Genomic DNA, 13,828 nt, shown 5'->3' with positions numbered 1-13,828 from the left:
TGGGAACGCTTCATCTGGAAGGTAAAAATAATTACCTGAAAGATGTACTGAGTAGAACAGAAACAGCAGACAAGTTTCTGCTTTACTGATTTAAAAATGCTCATCTTTTTTGATTTATGTGCCTGCATTGACTCCAGTGCTTCAGTTATGACATTTAGATTGTGCCGTGCCTTACGCTGTGGCAGGGCTGTTCTAAAGATTTTTCCTTTCTCAGCAAGCTTGGCAATAATCAAGTTAAATAAAAGAGGGGCTGGGGTGGAGGAGATCTTAAATTGAGGATTTCCATCTAACATCACAAAACTGCAGTGATTAAACAAAAACATTTTAAGATGTAAATGGAGAGAACTGTGTTTCTAACACATTCCGAATGTGTGGAACTAGAATACCGCTGTAGCTAAAAACTTTCTCTCATTTCTCTCAGACTATTATAGTGTTCTTTTGGTAGCAGACGGGCAATTCTATTCAGTTCCATTAAAGTGGTACTATGGTTGCTACTATTTCAGATGACAGACAAAGGGATAAATGTGTAGAAGGACCTTACAAATAGTTTTTTAAGGTTTTCAAGAGTCTATACACTGTAATAGATTGAAAGTCTCTGTGAAAGCCAAATATTGGTGATATATGCTTTGCAGCACATGAAAGTTGCACAGTTGCACACTTGAGGGCATAATTCTGACTGAGAAGAAGTTAGTAGACATGTATTTTATTTTATTTTTTTCTAGTCTGATTTGGTATTTCATGTTCTGCTTGCTTTGTCCTTGAAGTGATAGGAGTTCTTTTTTCATACATCAAGTTTCATGGCTGGTGGTCAGATGAGATAAAATCTCTCATTTACAAGCTAAGCAAATACTGCATAAAAATTAAGTACATTCAACACAGAAATCTGTCATTATTAAGTCATTTTTTTGCAGGCTTGTTTTCTGAAGTAGAAGTAAAATCACAGCAGTCCATTTTCTTAATGTTCATAAACAGACAATGTTTTATCTCACAGTGATGTTTTTGGTGTTGTTTGTTTGACCAAATCCATAACATTTTTGTGCTATTTGTTGAACTTGTAACACAGAAAGATTTCTTTAAGGCAAAAAAAAAGAAGCTTTTAAGAACAGTACTGCCTATCAAAGTGAGGCTTGTGCAAGTTTAAGGGATTTTTTTTTGTGTTACAGTTTAACAGAGATGTTACACAAGGCAATGCAAACCATAGAACGCAAAACCAAATGTTCATTCAAATACCCATTTGGGACTAAGCTTGAAATACAACAAACAAATTAAACCTTTGAAAAGGACAAGACTGCTGAGACTTATATTAAACAGTCCAAATCTTGTGCTGCAAGTTGAGCAGAAACATTCTCTTGCCAAAAGCCGGTTGCTTGTACTTGGTGTCATGAGCGTATCCATTGCTTTGGAAGTGCTCACCAGGCTGCACTTAGCAGTCCCAGCAGGAGAGAGAAATCTCTGCAGTTACAGGTAAGCAGATATATAGTAGACAAAGGGCTGGAAAAGTGCTCAATCAAAACGTTTCTGGGAAATGCATTTAGTGGAAATTTTCATGGAAAAATAAAATGCTGTAATTCCTTGTTTCCCTAGGATGAAAGAACTTTCTCAGCTTCCATATCAAGAAACAATTTATAATGTACTCCCAAAGAGCTGTGTACTTACCCATGATGATATTTCACAGTATAATGGTTCTGCCATATGAAAATAAAGCATACAGGTGTAATTGTTTCAGTATTGCTAAAATACCTCTTTCTCTGATATTTTCACCTTTCAGTCAATGGAAGCATTGAGATGCTGGGTTTCATTCAGGAAAGTTTTCGGCAAGTCCTAGGGAGAGTAGGAAGGACATTTTTTCCTATTGTGCTCTTTCCGTGTCAAATATCTGAGTTAAAATAGCAATTTTTGTTTTCATAATGGAAAAAAAAATATACAGTCTATTGATTTGAAGCAAGGCTATGTGTGGGGCTCTCTTTATGACCTTGGACTGTCCAAATAACCTTGGACTGTTGCTGCATACCCAGTCAATACTGTTACCTGCATCCACGCTCATCTCAGCTCCAAAGCCAGCAGAAATGAAAAAGAAGGCTCTGCACATTAAAGTTGGTTTTACATCAGCCTGACAAGGGTTTTTCTTTCACAAATATTGAAAGTGGTTTATGTCCATTTTCACTGTTGTAAATGGCTGAACTTAGCATGTGGCTGGAAAAGCAAGTATGAATTTACCTGGTGTTGGTACCATAGCCTGATAAACTTCTTGAGCTTGTTCCCATGTATCTTCCATATCCATTGTTGTAAATGGTTTGTCTTCCATTACTTACTTAAAAAATGGATTATTTTATAAAATGAAACTGGGTTAAAAAGTAACTTTCTTGAAGTGCCAATGGGTGGTGAGTTTTTTGGTCCAAGATCAATGTGACCTATTTTTATTGGGTCAGCACTTCCTAATCAGCGCTCAGGCGAAAAGAAAGGTCAGCGCTGCAGATCAAACACCGATTTCATCAGATCAAAAAAAAAATGAGGACTTGATGCTCACTCCTTCCAGTTGTAATTGCATCCTTTAATCCTGAACCAAAATAGAAGTTTTCAAGATTTCATGGAAAACAGAAATTCACCAGACTCGCAGGTGCTTTGAGAAGAGCAATTTGTTGATGCTTTACTGTCAGTTGCAAAACTAATCGTTGAGGAAGAGCCCTCTATTTCTGAACTCATGATACACTGAGAACAGAACACTATCTTCAGAAGAGACCAAGTGAACCTTCTTCATCCCCCTCACTTTGGTGCCATATGGAAACAAACAAGCAGACGTTCTTTGAAGAAAGCAACATTTCTTCACAATGATGAAGGGTCTTTGAGAAATGCCTTATAGTGAAGGGTTTCAGCTTAGGTTATTTAAAACCTTTGCCATTTGTTTGAATGTTGGCATAAAAACATTAATTACATTGTAAAGACGTAATAGAAGTGCTTTTGAAGACACTTGGAAACAGTCTGATGCTCTATAGGTGACGCTGAAGTTGGGTCTCTGTTCCATCTTTTTAACTGCTGTAAGATATAAAGTATTCTGACGTACATTTAATCCAGCTGTGCAGTATGTCCCATGAGATATGTAAGAAGTAAAAAGCTTGCATGTGTTCAACCTCATGATGATTTCTTTAGTTCTGGAAGTAAATAAAACTATGTTTGTATGATACATGCACACCGCTAATGGAGAGAGAAAGGGAAATTGAATATTTGTGTTTCAGTGGGCACTGGTTAAAGGTTGCCTGGATGGCCCTTTGAGAAGCAAATACAATATACGCATTATTTATTTTTCCTGTGATAGGCACTTTCCTATTGCAATGAGTTGCCTCCAAAATGTGCCTGAGGTTGTTGTGAAATGCTTAGGGTCTGGCAGGGCACAGTTGTTGTGCCAACTTTGGATCTTTCAGATGTGCTCTTGACTTTTTCTTATTCTTTCTGATTCCCCACTGGATTACAAACATAGCATTGCTTTTAGATAATGCATCTGAAGATGCAGAAGGGATCTTGGTGTTTCTTCCCATGCTGATAGTTCTTAAAAGCACTTCTTGAAGTTCCACTAAAGTGAAAGGAAAAGGTATAACTCATTCAGGAGCAGTAAAAAGGCAGTAATAACACAGATTTAGTTAAGGGTTGTTTTTTTGTTAGTCACCTTACTTCACAGCAACATGTTCTGTTTTAGAACATGCGTGCATCTCTGAAATCTTGATGGGTTTCCTTCCATATCAACTCTCTTCTTCAGAGGGGCCAATCTTTTGTCAGCAAATGGAAAACAATTCTCTCTTGATGCTGAAAGACACTCTGATAGGGCAGCATTCAATAAGGGAGTAGGCAAATCCATGGAAGAAAAATCCAGTGAGGTATGGTAGATACAGATGCATCAGTAAGAGATGCACGCTCTGCTGGCCCAGTTCTTGTACTTTTCAGGAGGCATCTGGTTCCTGGCCATGGTTGGAGACAGGATATTGGGCTAGATGGACGCTTCAGCTGGCCTGCAAAGGTATCCTTTCTGTTTTTTAGTATCCTCAGTTAAAATAGAAATGGAGAAAGTGGTGTGAAGATGCAGGTATCTCTGGACAGTGATGTTTCTTGGAGCTCATGCAGGGAATGTTTGTCAGAATGGATTTACCGCCAAAGAGATGGTTGAGGTTAATAGTATTAGATGATGCTCTTGCTACACTCTCCTCCAGAGCTTTTTTGAATGTGCCATACAGCTTTCCATTTGTTGGAATTTAATAATGCTATTGGCTGTCTTAAGTGTATTTTTAGCTTGCAAGCTCAACATATTTTAATTTACATGGTGTTCTCAGTTCGTTCAGAGCTGCCCCTTCTCACCTTGGAGGGGGATACTGCTTGTGACATAAAGAAATACCTTTGTAGCAGTTCTGTCTTCTGGGCTCAGTGTGTGAAACCCGGGAAGAGAAAACAGAAAACTGACAACAGCCCGAGCTCTTTAAAACTGTGCTCTTTTGTAACAGCGTGTTGCCGATCCTTTGGCAGGTGAGCGCAGTCACTTGATCGCGGACTCATTCCATGCCAATCCAGGACTCTAAAATAATTTCGGAGTATATACACACGCTCTTCTATGAATATTTTTACAGTCCTAAAAACATTGATGTGCTTCTGCAGTTGGGCATGTGTAGGACCTCCTAATGTTCTGGGGTACCCTTCCCTGGGGAACCAGGTTTGATTAATAACTGCTGCGTGGTGCACTCTGCTAAAAGCAAAACACTGGTGTCCACCAGAGGCCAAGAGATAACGTCATTGCTGCCAGGGATGATTAACTCTGCTCTCAGTGGCACAGAAACAGGATTTGCTTTAGCCCCTTGTCAAGGTGGGAGCAGAATGTTATGTATGAATTTGTGCAGCTAGGGGATGAAAACTGTTTTCATTGGGCTTGAAAACAAGAAGTGTTTTAAGTTACAGACCACAAAAAGAAAATGAGGACCAAGAAAGAATGTGAAGGTTCAATGGAGCAGGTTTAAAATCATGATAAAAACCAAGTATTTGTTAGAAGAATAACTATTTTCTACAGGTGTATTTTAACAGCACAGTGAGTATTGGTTTTATTAGCATGACTTACAAACACATTGATGTTAGAAAATACTCCTATGGCTTCTATTCACCTGAAGCCTTGAACCTCAGCAGAAATACTTCACGGTCCATTACCAAGGTAGTGCAGGGGACTGCTGAAGAGGTCCTGAGCTGCGGCTGTTGTTTCACAGCTGGCAGCACACTTTCCTCACCTCTTTCCCAGGGGACAGAGGGCACGGGTGGTGTTATGTTGTACTGCCAGCTTCAAAGCACACAGCAGGTTTTTGTAAGAAGCCCAGCATTATGCTATAAGTGGCACAGAGCGTACTAAAAAACCTGAAGCTCAGAGCACCAGAAGGAGCAACATGGCACGTTAGTGATCTCAGCAAGGAGAATGCGGCTCATTCATCAAAACTGATATTTGGAGGTTATGCGCAGTTCAAATAAAACAGACCAGCATTTCCTAGCCCGTCTCTGGCTTTCTGTCAGAGTAACCAAAATGGTTAGAATTGACTCTTGGCAAGTTTTCCATTTCTATTACACGTGACGAGTGTTCGTCTGTCGTTGTGTAACAGACAGAGAGGTGTTGAAAAACTTATCTGCAACTCAAGCAAATAACATAAGTAATGGCTCTTTTGTAAGTCAGAACATGGTTGACTTCAGTAGAGTTCAAGTCAAATTAATACAGGAACTGGGATTAGATTTTTAGTATTGTTGGCTCCTAGCCACTTGCTCTTTCAAGTATCAGGCTTCCTCCCTGATAGGATAGTTGTGTTTCCTTCCTCATTTGAGCAATAATGGTTTAGTCAGTGAAGAATGGAAGCTGCTTACTGTCTTTTCAAAGAAGTGTTGTGGGGAGGAGCTCTCTAAATGATTGGAGAAATATTCAAAGTGTCATTTGAAATTTGTAGGGAAAAAAGGATGGATTTGTCACTTTCTACTACCATTGAATGTTGTTGTTTGTGTGGGTATAAAACTGACTCTGTACTCACTGATGAGGGGCACCCCTATGTTGCTTATCACTTTCTAGTCTCGTTCCCTAATCTGGTGGGCCAGTGCAGTGAGAAAAGCTTATATACCATACAAAAATCTCTTGCACGTTCTATCTTTAAGAACATGATTTATTCAGACATGATTAACAAGCATGCCAAGTGTCACATTGCTTGTCAGTAGAATAATTTTCATCCATTCACTGTAGCATCTTTTGAAATAACAACCTCTCTCTATTGGTTAGTGGGGGATTTTTCACAGAGAGGTTTAAACCAGCTTGGTCAGCCTTACTTTCCAGGGACAGGGAGCCTATTTTGTCTGATACGGCATTGTAAATGTAGGGCCTTACATCTGGGAGCCATGTGGGCTGCAGCACCAAGATGGAGGACCATGAAGGGAGCAGAAAGCAAACCATGGTGCCAGGCCCAGCAAGTCTGGAGATGTGGGCATGGCTCTGCTGAAGTAGCTGGCATGCCTGGTGCTTGTGCCTGCTTTTTACTACTGTTTTGACTCTATTCCTCATCTGGGAATGCTGTCTGTAGCTGATCCAGCAGGTAATGTGAGGTGCTGTGAATGAATGGTTTGTGAGCTGTCAGAAAATCTGTTGGAACAAAGTCAACTTTAGAAAGACAAATGTGAACCGATAGAGAGTACACAGGATCAGCTTGCTGTCATGTGGAGCATTATGCCTGCCTTTAGCCCAGGATTAAACTGCAGCCTCACTTTCCTGAGCCTTCTTGGCAGAGGACCTGAGGGAGAAGTACAGAAAGCAGTACTGGGGAGTCAAGGAAACAGCAGGTATGTGGCATTTAAATGGTGCTGGAGTGTGCTTGTGGGTTTGTGGCGGTCATTTGATCTGCAGCTCCTATTTGTTTTGGAGGCCTGGGGTGCTATTTAAAGCACAAATAGTGCAAAAAATGACATTTAAAGGAACGTAATAGTAAGGAGTAGGTGAAAAGCTGAAGTAAAGTCACACCATCATTGGACTGATGTGAAACCTGGTTGTACAGCCGTGTCCTGAGTGCTTTAAAAGTAGAGTTGCAACTCAGAGGTAGGGCTTCATGGGATTTGCATACTTTTTTCTGGCCTTGAGGGTGAGGTGTCATGTTCAATAGCTGTCCTCTGAATATCTGAATTTCCATTATAAATATGTAAAATATGCAACTCATCATGATTCTGCTTCATATGGAAAAATCCCTTACGTATTAGATTTGTACAGGGAATCTCTCCACAAGGTGTTGACTCTTACCATGGCAAAGGGCAAAGCGAGTTTTACTTGGCAAATATCACTAGCCACTGAAGACTCATCCACGAAACAGGACACATCGTTAACTCTTGTGCTTGGATGTAATGGAATTGTGTATGAATTCAATGGAATTCTGCACTTCTCTGAATGGTTATGCTTTGTCCCATGTTGAAATCCCTGCTGAAATCACTGGTTTTAAACTAGTAAGTCCAAATCAAAGGGGATGACTAAGCTGATGGTAATATTTCTTAGAGATAAGTTTACTTCCTGGTCAAATAGCTGGAACTCAGTGAATATCATGAGAATCTGAGTGAGACCAATACATGGTTGGGACATGGTTGCTGGGTCATGAACTTGCATCGTTGAGAGTGAAGCTTGTGATGGTTATGGTTAACGATGCCTACTGTTGTGAGGTAGCTGTTCTCAACTTCCTACAACTCCTATCCGGAGCTTAAAACTTCAGCTTGAAGTTCTTTGGGGACTATGTAGGTAGGTCCTGAAAGTGAGCTTTATCCCACCTGATTTCCGGCATTGAACTGAATTTGGGGAGGTTCATATTTTCTGTCTTTTAACAGACTCCTGCCCTATTAGTAACCCATTAGTAACCTATTAGTAACCTATTAGTAACCTCCAACTGTCCCGTGCCTCAAAGAGGACTTTTTTTTCCTGATTCTTTTTTATCTTTTTACTTTCTTTTTCTTTTTTCTTAAGCAAACTGTTGTAAACAGTTGAACTCATAAAACTAAATATATTTAGCAAATCTCTACTGACTTGCTGGGAAAGTAGAGTTTGTGTACTTAGCAATGTTGCTTTGGTGTAACTGAGGTTTTCCTGAATTTCTTAGTACTTACCATTGCATGTATAGAAAAATATGTGGATCGTGTTTATGAACTTAGACAGTAGCAGCAATAAATTAAGTCCCGTTCTTGATATCTCTCTTACTGAATAGTTTGAATACTTCAGGGTGGTTGATTCTCAAAGAGTTAAGTGGAAAACTTTTAATTCCTTTAGAGTTACTTTAGTGGTTCTTTTGGAGATCTGTGTTTGGACCACATAGGGTGGACTGTGGGTGTGACTCTGCTTCTTTACTGGAAGGTGACTTTACTGCAGACATGACTTCTTGAAGATGAGACTTCATAATTATACTTAGATCATTATGATGTGTTTTATTAACAGAAGCATAAACATACCATGCCCAGGAAGCCTCAGCTTCTCCATTACACAGATACTACATAATATTATAAATAAAGTCAGACTGGCCTATGTTGTGTTTCTAGCAAAAGCTCCTGTTTTCCAGCTGAGCAATTCACTAGCAGGATTTTGTGGGGTTTCTAGCACCTGTATGCTTTGCATTATTTGATACATAAAAGGATCTTTAAATTATTGTTGTAATTTTTACTGCAAAGGTTTATTTGCCAACTTGGAAAAGGAAAAATGATTTAAAACAGAAGGCAGATCTGGAGTCTGACAGGCTCTTTCCTGCTATCTCAGGAGAATATGAAATTGGCAAAAGGCTCCCACTCCTCCATGTCTTGCTGTCTTTCTGCAAAAGGGAAGTAATGCTTATCTGAAAGAAGAGATCTGGAACTAAATATCTTTTTCAAATAAATGTCCTTGAATTTATTTCATTTAACAACAACTGAACAACAAATTGAACCCCCCTGAGCAAACCAAAAAGCAAAGCTTTCTACCTGGATTAGAAACCCAATTGGTGCCAAGTGCTATAGGCTGGTGAGGTCCTGTTGATTTTAGTAGGGCAGTTTGATACTTTGGAACAGAAATTGAAGTTAGAGGGACAGAGTTTACTCTTGCTGGAGGGTCTCAGTGTTCTCTATGTGGATGTGCTCTGCAGTAAGTGGCCAGAGTGTACTGTGGTGTTAGTAACGGCCTATGGTATGACAGTTATTTTACTGAGGCTTTTTTATTAAGAGCATTTCATTTGTGTTTTCTTTCATAAATACTATGTTTCTTTCCCTTGTTTAGTTCAATCAGTTCACCTTGTAACCATAGTATCTTCTGCTTTCCTTCTAAAATCCCTTTTCTCTTTTTCCTCTCAGTGTTCTCTTTTTTCCCTTTTGACTTTCTTTCACACCCATAATTTTCTGTTACTCCCCATAACACCCCTTCCATCCTTCCCCCTTCCCTCCATTTCCATAATGAGCCATTTCACTTTCCTGCTTTCTATTCCTATATTTTCCTTCTCTTGAACTCTTGCTTCACGTTCTTGAACTCCTGTGATCCTTGGTTCCTCCTGTATTTTTCTTCCCCAGTTTCTGCCCTCTACCTTCTCCTCGTATTACTTTCCACTCAAACCATATCTTTCCAAACAGTACTCTGTCATGTTCCAGGGATAGGTGATGGACAGAGGAGGTATGGTGCTGCTTGGGATATGGCCACGAATACACTGGACACAGAAATGGTCCCCATGTGCCCCCCTGTGTTGGTGCCTGCTTCCTAAGGAAGGCATGTCCTCCTTCAGGCTCCTCTGAAGCCTATTTCAGTAGAAGCTGCTACATCCTCAACCCTTGCTGAGAAGTCACATTGTGATATTTTGGAGATTTCTGAGAAAAAACTTATGCTTCCCTTTCTTCAGCAAGTGTCTACTAGGATGTTGATATATTAAGAAGATGAGAAGTACAATGAAGCTGCGCTTCATTCCTCTTCCACTCTACTCCCCCGCCCCATACACTGGGTGGTTCTTGCTTCAGTCTCATGAATCTTGTGTGTGGTTCTGCTGTGAGTATTTTTGTAAAAACCATGGCTACAGCCATTTATATAACATGTTTGCTTTGCCACCACGTGTAACGCCTGTTTTTCTTCAGTCTTCACACCTACTACTTGAAAAGTAGCCTAGTCTTTTGTAGTAGTGTGCAGCACAGCAGGAGCATTACTACTCATGACTTTGAGCTGTGTGCAGTGTAGCATTTATCCTTATCCTAAAATTTTGGTCCATCTCTTACATGTATTCCTGACAACCACTACTGGCATTTCTGAATTTGAATGTGTGGCTCTCGAAAGAATATTTCCTCTTTTGCATTTATCCAGCTAAATCATCAGGCTGACAAATTATCAGCTCAACAGGCTTTTTGGAGAGGCCCTCCCTCTCTTTCCCCCCCTCTTTCCTTTTAATCATTTCCAAGTATTTTCTCACCTCTTTGTGCGTTTTCAGCTTCACCCCACTCTTCACTGATGCTGTGGGACAGCGCTGTTAGAATGTTTAATTAAATAAATGTTCAATTCTTATGCTGTATTGTGGCACGGTTGAGTAGAATTGCTTTCAAATATACTCACTCTAAACATACTAAATTAAATTGTTCTAATTCTCAGACTTAATAGATATCTTCTGGATATGGAATTCTGTAATGAAATTTTTGAGCAATTAGTATTTCATTACCCGTATTCATGCTAGTAGTAGCAAATTTTGTTATAGGTATCAATCACAGCAAATAGTGTTTTTTGATAGTGTTACTTAGTTATAGAAGAGCCTTTGGATGCAAAGACTTGGAAGTCAGAACTACAATCTGTTCCTGAAACAGTGTGTGAGTAATTCTTACTCGCATTACTAACAGTCCTGGCTTCGATTAAATCAAATGAATCTAAGCACAGAATGGTAATTATTTTGGCATGGGAAAGCTGACAGTGTTTTCAGAGCTATTTTTATTGCTGCATTTTAAAACATCACTTATTCCAATCTTCCCCCTTTTCTTTATTCTTCTTGCATAAAAATAATCCATCAACTGTTTCTGGCTGTTATCTGCAAAGTGAAGTTTGTGTGTTCCTTTGAAGCTGAACAGAAGGAAACCTCATGACCGTGATTTCACTGTCTGTGTATAATATAGTCATTTATTAAGAACTGTTTATAATGTCTAACCCTTTGATTTTCCAACCTGTTTATCTGAAAAATAGCCTAGGTATTTTACGGTCCTAAAATAGCTTAAGTTCTGTATTAAAAACTCTTAGGCTTTGGTGTTGAACCATGTATTTGTATAGGTACATGAAAGCCAATTTAATAAAAGAAAAAATCAGATAAGGGCTGCTTTGTATTAGAAAGCACTCGCCAGAGGATCTTCTGTGAAGCCTTTTTGAAACAACCTTTGGCTTACCAGGGAACCATTCTATTTTCTGGCAATGTGAACTTCTTTTCCTGTAATTGTGTGAAGGTGATTCTTTGGGAGAGAGAGAGAGGTGAGAAATCTAAACAGAACGCTACCATCTTCATTTCTAAGGGAGAACAACTAAAAAGTAGCAACTTCTGATGAAATAACACAATCTAATGGGCCAAATGATAAATTAATGGAAACTGGTTCTTGTATATTGTTTTGGAGACTAAGCACGTTAGATTGAATTGTTTCACAACCAGTGTGCCTAATTATTGTGTCTGCCACATTCATCTATTTAAATCATTCCCAACTTTTGGATTGCTGCCTAGAATATTATTGCAATACGTGTTTCAGCTGGCTATTCCCTTGTCTACTTGATGAAGGAGGCTGATTTTGTTTGGAAAAAGAAATAGAAGTAAGTATCGGTAGGATATTTAGAGTACCCGATAAAAAGCAGTGATATGTTTCATAATGTTGATGTGAACGAGCTGGATGTGAACTGATATTATATTTGTTTTTGTCAGGTCAGTGATTTAAGAAGTGCCTTTGTGAAGTCACTTTTATGGGAGAGGACTGCTACGCCTGTGTTTTCAATATACTGTCTTTGCCAGCTAGACGTTGCCTTGACCTTAGCTGTGGTGGAAGATACCTCAACTGTCTTGATTTGCCAATTAATTGATGGGAAACTGAACTCACCATAAAAGCAGGAAGAAGGAATTATTTTTACTGGGACATGAACAAATGAATGCATTGCTTTTCTTGTGTGATCGGTACCAGCAAGCGACCTGCGGCGAACTAATATTCCATCCAAGAGTGCCATTGCATTGAAGGACGTGCACTTGAAACTGGCGTGTCAGTGATACAATCAGTGGACCCACAGGTTTTACAGACAGAAATGCTCCTGAGCATGATCTTCTTCGGCCAAAAGTCTACAAGCGGGACTTAATGATTGATGAGTGACTGCTCGCTGATAAACTTGCTCTGTTTATTCAGTGTTGTGTGAGTTGGACATCATTAATCATCCCCCCTACTATTTTTTAAAGAAAAAAAAAAAAAACAAACTTTCTTTTAAATTGGAATTATTATTATTTTTTTCTTGTGTTTTGTTTTCTTGTTTTTTTCTTTTTCCTTCATCAGTAACTTTGGAAATTTCTTTGGCATAATTCACTTGACGGCAATTCGCAAGTTCTACATCAGCCTTTCATCATGGCTTTGAATGTCGCTCCTGTAAGAGATACAAAATGGCTAACGTTAGAAGTGTGCAGACAGTTTCAGAGGGGAACTTGTTCACGCTCTGATGAAGAATGCAAATTTGCACATCCCCCTAAAAGTTGCCAGGTTGAAAATGGAAGAGTTATTGCCTGCTTTGATTCCTTAAAGGTAAGGAAGAGAATTGCATGTTGCAATGTATTGCTGATGTATTGTATTGGAAGCAAAAATTGAAAGTGAATTGCAGCTAATCAGAAAGTAATCCTTTGGTTTGTTCTTGGTAAGATGTATGTTAATACAAGCATTACTTGTTTTAACCTTTGTTTATTGAAGCTCTGAAAAGATTTCTTTCTAAGGATTTTTCTTCTCCAGTGTCAATATGTTGTAGTGCATTTTCATTTAAATCAACAAAAGTAACAAAAGTCTATCCGTCGCTTCAATTTTGACACAGCAGATTGTTTACCCTTTGTATTGTAGACTCCAAGATAAATGAATAATGTTGCTTTTTACGTACATATTGTTAGTATAGATAGCCATCTAAGTTTAGAATGGAGCAAAGGGATACAGAGTGCCTGCATTAGAAATAGTGCAGCCAGCAGGCACAGGGAGGTAATCATCCCTCTGTACTCAGCACTAGTGAGGCTGCACCTCAAGTACTGTGTTCAGCTTTGGGCCCTTCACTACAAGAAAGATATTGAGGCCCTGGAACGTGTCCAGAGAAGGGCAATGAAACTGGTCAGGGGTCTGGAGCACAAGTCTTAAGAGTCTTAAGTGGCTGAGGGAGCTGGGATTGTTTAGCCTGGAGAAGAGGAGGCTCAAGAAGACCACATTACTCTCCACAACTTCCAGAGGGGAGGTTGTGATGAGGAGGGGTTTGGCCTCTTCTCCCAGGCAACAAACAGAACCCAAGGAAATGGCTGCAAGTTGTACCAGAGGAGGTTTAGATTAGACATAAGGAAAAGCTTTTTATCTCAGAGTGTTCAGGCACTGGAATGGCTGCCCAGGGAGGTGGTGGAGTCACTGTCCCTGAGAGTGTTCAAGAGGCATCTGGATGAGGAGCTACGAGACATGGTTTAGTGGCCTGTGGTAGTAATGGTGATGGGAGGACGGTTGAACTGGATGATCTTGTATGTCTTTTCCAACCTTGTGATTCTATGATTCTCTCCTGTGGAGGAAAACTAGCACTTATACTGGTGGACCACGAGCTCTGTGTGACCTCCTAATGACATCATACATGCTT

At 39.6% G+C, this 13,828-nt stretch overlaps 1 protein-coding gene across 41 annotated transcripts in view; it reads left to right on the top strand.

The window, feature by feature from the left end:
* The window catches only part of MBNL2 (muscleblind like splicing regulator 2), a 100,792-nt gene that overhangs the window by 21,794 nt on the left and 65,170 nt on the right, over positions 1-13,828 (top strand). For 28 of the 41 annotated variants that reach the window (XM_015851564.3, XM_085535976.1, XM_085535972.1 and 25 more), the window contains one exon: positions 11,904-12,759. The exons of 10 other annotated variants lie outside the window; for them this stretch is intronic. In XM_015851564.3, coding sequence (XP_015707050.2) covers positions 12,586-12,759 — 174 coding nt within the window. In that variant the 5' untranslated portion in view covers positions 11,904-12,585. The remainder of the gene's footprint in view (positions 1-11,903; positions 12,760-13,828) is intronic. 3 more of the 41 variants (XM_085535967.1, XM_085535956.1, XM_085535974.1) reach the window with 1 other exon arrangement.

Source organism: Coturnix japonica, chromosome 1 (assembly GCF_054131305.1).
Source record: "Coturnix japonica strain WE chromosome 1, WE-NBRP24, whole genome shotgun sequence".
Classification (NCBI taxonomy): domain Eukaryota; kingdom Metazoa; phylum Chordata; class Aves; order Galliformes; family Phasianidae; genus Coturnix; species Coturnix japonica.
The sequence above is the reverse complement of the archived record's forward strand: the minus strand, read 5'-3'. Positions and strand labels throughout refer to the sequence as shown.